Source organism: Osmia bicornis, chromosome 8, assembly GCF_907164935.1.
Source record: "Osmia bicornis bicornis chromosome 8, iOsmBic2.1, whole genome shotgun sequence".
NCBI classification, from domain to species: Eukaryota; Metazoa; Arthropoda; class Insecta; order Hymenoptera; family Megachilidae; genus Osmia; species Osmia bicornis.
In genome coordinates this window covers 408,504-411,532 of record NC_060223.1, presented here as the reverse complement: position 1 = coordinate 411,532, position 3,029 = coordinate 408,504, and the positions used below count along the sequence as shown (strand labels likewise).

The following is a 3,029-nucleotide window of genomic DNA, read 5'->3' as shown; positions in this document are numbered from 1 at the left end:
TGCCAGGATCCCTGGATCCAACAGTTCAACGTAGTCAAGAGAGAGCAGCTGCAGCAGCCGGTCCATCGGAACAGTCCGCACTACCGCCGCTGTGCACCGTGGCCGAAATTGATGAAGTGATTGAGGAGTTAGAGACGCTCTTTCAGTCAACCCGTCCACCATTGCCGACCCGCAAGAGGAGGAAAATACAAAATGTACCATGGTGGAGCCAGAAGATAGCAGATCTTTGTCTCCAAGCAAAGCGTCTCCGCCACCGCTGGCAGAAGGTGGCTCGCCGGAGCCTGACGGCAGCACGACAGCAGGCGCACCCGTATCGCATGGAGATGCTGGAAAGCCGACGTGCCTTATCCTTGGCATTGCGTCGAGCTAAAGAGGCATCGTGGAGTGAGATGGTCTCGACTATCGAAGAAGATCCGTGGGGGAAACCCTACAAGGCGGTCATGAATCGTCTGAAGGGGAAGTCGCCCCTGGTTCGCCTCAACCGAGAGGAGTTCCACGCAACGGTGTCCGCGCTTTTCGTGGTGGAGCAGGAGCGACAAGAAGAGGTTGCCATCCCAAGGAGTAGTGCAGGAGAAGAAGAGGAGGAAGACGAAGCAAGAGGAGAAGAAGCAGCGCAGGCTTCATTGATCTGGCCTCGTCAGGAAGGAGCGTCAACGTCGTCGGCATCCAACGCACGCGAGATCGCGGGGGTAGCCGCAGGGTCAAGCGCTGTTCCTCCTAACACCAGAAAGAGATGCTGAAGCCCAGGGGAGGGCACCTCGCGCCAGGGGGACGTGTTCACGAACGAAGATGCGAGGTACGCAATGGGGATGTTGAAGAAAGGAAAAGCTCCGGGTCCAGATGAAATCCCTGGCGAGGCCGTTCACGTTCTGCGTAACACTGCATCCGGCTGGGTTTGTGCCCTTTTCAATTCCTGTCTGAGGCTAGGATACTTTCCAAGGGCTTGGAAAATAGGGCGTCTGGCTTTAATACCGCAGGCCGGGAAAGCCTGTAATTCTCTTTCCGACCTTCGACCGCTTTGCATGCTGTCAGACATGGGGAACTGTTTCGAATATGCTTTGCGCGTGTTAATGCTAGAAGCGATTCGCCTGTCTGGAGGGCTGTCGGTGCGTCAATTTGGGTACACGGAGGGCAGATCAACTCATCAGGCGACGAAGGTGGTCATGTCGGAGCGGGATCGTGCGCGCAGAGGGCGAAATCACTGTCTGCTAATTACCCTGGATGTGAAAAATGCATTTAATACTGTTGCGACGGCGAGAAGTTCCCGCTCTTTCGACGCATCGACCGCTTCTTGATGTATCGAAAGAGCCATCGACTGCCCTGTCCGAAGCTGTCGTCGAGTCATAACGTGAAGCTATCCCTTGTTTCGAGCGGAAACACGTCACCGGATGCTTGAGGTCTCTTAGACAACCGCGCGTCTTTTTTAAAAATATCAGATTGTATCGGGAAGCCGAACTGTACGGATCTATTGCTAAACCAATTGTGTAACTGAAATATAGACAGTCTAGTTTGCTCCTGGTGTATTCATTTAACTATGGAAAGCGCGAGCTCCACTCCCCGGCGCAACATTGGCGCAGTCGGTAGGACGATAAGAACTCGATCTTCAGCCGGGCACCAGGTTTCTCCGGAGACTTTGGAGACGCTTTTCGAGGGCTTGCAGAGGAGCATCTCGACGCAGTATAGGGAGCAGCAGCGCGCATTTAACTCTCGATGGGAAAAGGAGCGCTCTCGCGCGGAAGAGAAACAGCAAGAGGAGAGAACGGCTTCTTCAGCGATCCAGAAGCTGCTGGAAGAGCGGATGACAGCGATGGAGAACAATTATCAGGTGCTATCGTCCAATTTCCAACTATTTTTAGAAAAGTTTTCGGCCACGGCAGTCCGTGATGGGGATCGCGAAGCCTCTCTTGTTAGTCCTTCCACTTCTGCTGGTCTCGCGATACCCCAGCCCTCACCTCCGGTCTCTCAACAGGAAATGTCTGGTGTGCCGCGGAACGTTTCCGATTTAGGCTACGTTCTGAAACCACCAAAGTTTGATGGTAAAACTAACTGGGAGGAGTTTAAACTCCAGTTTGAAGCGATTGCAGGGGCGAATCGTTGGGATGAGCCAAGAAAGGCCTTGGCCTTGGTTACATCACTCGAGGGACCGGCGCGGAGTGTTTTGACTTCTCTTTCCGTTGAAAAACAGACTGATTTTCCCGCGTTAATTTCGGCCCTTGCGTTCCGTTATGGAACGAAAAATTTTGAGAACCTCAATTATGTTAAGTTTCAAAATTATAAACAACGGAAAGGGGAATCTATTTCCGATTTAGCCACGGAGATTGAGAGGCTAGCACAGGCCGCTTTTTGCGAATGCCCTTTAGAAATTAGAGACAAGCTTGCTGCCTCACAATTTGTTTCCTCGCTGGCTAATGAGGAAATGAAACGGATGCTTTGGCTCGGAGGTTTCACATCTCTCAGGGCTGCTGTTATCAGGGCTCTGGAGATTGAAGCAGTCGAGTCAATGGCTAATGCGCCCGTTACAAAAAAAGAAACATTTACTAAACCGGTTTATTCTTCGGAGAGGGATTCCGGAAGGAGAGAAATGAGAAGACCGGTAAAACGGAAGCTTGAAAGACAGGAGATGGAATGCTGGAATTGCAAGGAGAAGGGTCATATGTGGCGGAATTGTCCGAAAAAAAGAAAAGAAGAATTTTCAACGAAGAAGGGAAACGGGAAGCAGTCGGCGTAGAGGGGCACCCTCCGGCTTCACCTTTGTTCACCCCCGTCGTACGAAGAGTTGCCGGAAATGTTTTGTCCTGCGTCGAGGGATCCGTCACAGAAAAGGAGTGCCCCATAATACTTGACACGGGCTCAAGTTTAAATTTACTGGATGTAAAGAAATTTGGAAGTAATAACAAATTTGGCACGGCGGGAACGGAAAAACTCTATAGTCCCCAAATTTTCTCCATCTCTGGGGAGAAATTACCGATTTATGGAAAACAGCGATCCTTGGTAACAATCGGTACTTTGAACTCCGAAGAAGAGTTCCT

At 51.3% G+C, this 3,029-nt stretch overlaps 1 protein-coding gene across 1 annotated transcript; it reads left to right on the top strand.

The window, feature by feature from the left end:
- The first annotated feature begins 1,807 nt into the window (after nucleotides 1–1,807).
- Nucleotides 1,808–2,728, top strand: LOC123988073. Its single transcript, XM_046286850.1, has one exon. It carries the CDS (start codon nucleotides 1,808–1,810, stop codon nucleotides 2,726–2,728), a length of 921 nt encoding a protein of 306 aa, XP_046142806.1.
- The last annotated feature ends 301 nt before the right edge of the window (nucleotides 2,729–3,029 follow it).

Excerpts from the sequence above, each read along its gene's own strand:
- LOC123988073 (XM_046286850.1), top strand. The coding sequence starts at position 1,808 with ATGGAGAACAATTATCAGGTGCTATCGTCCAATTTCCAACTATTTTTA.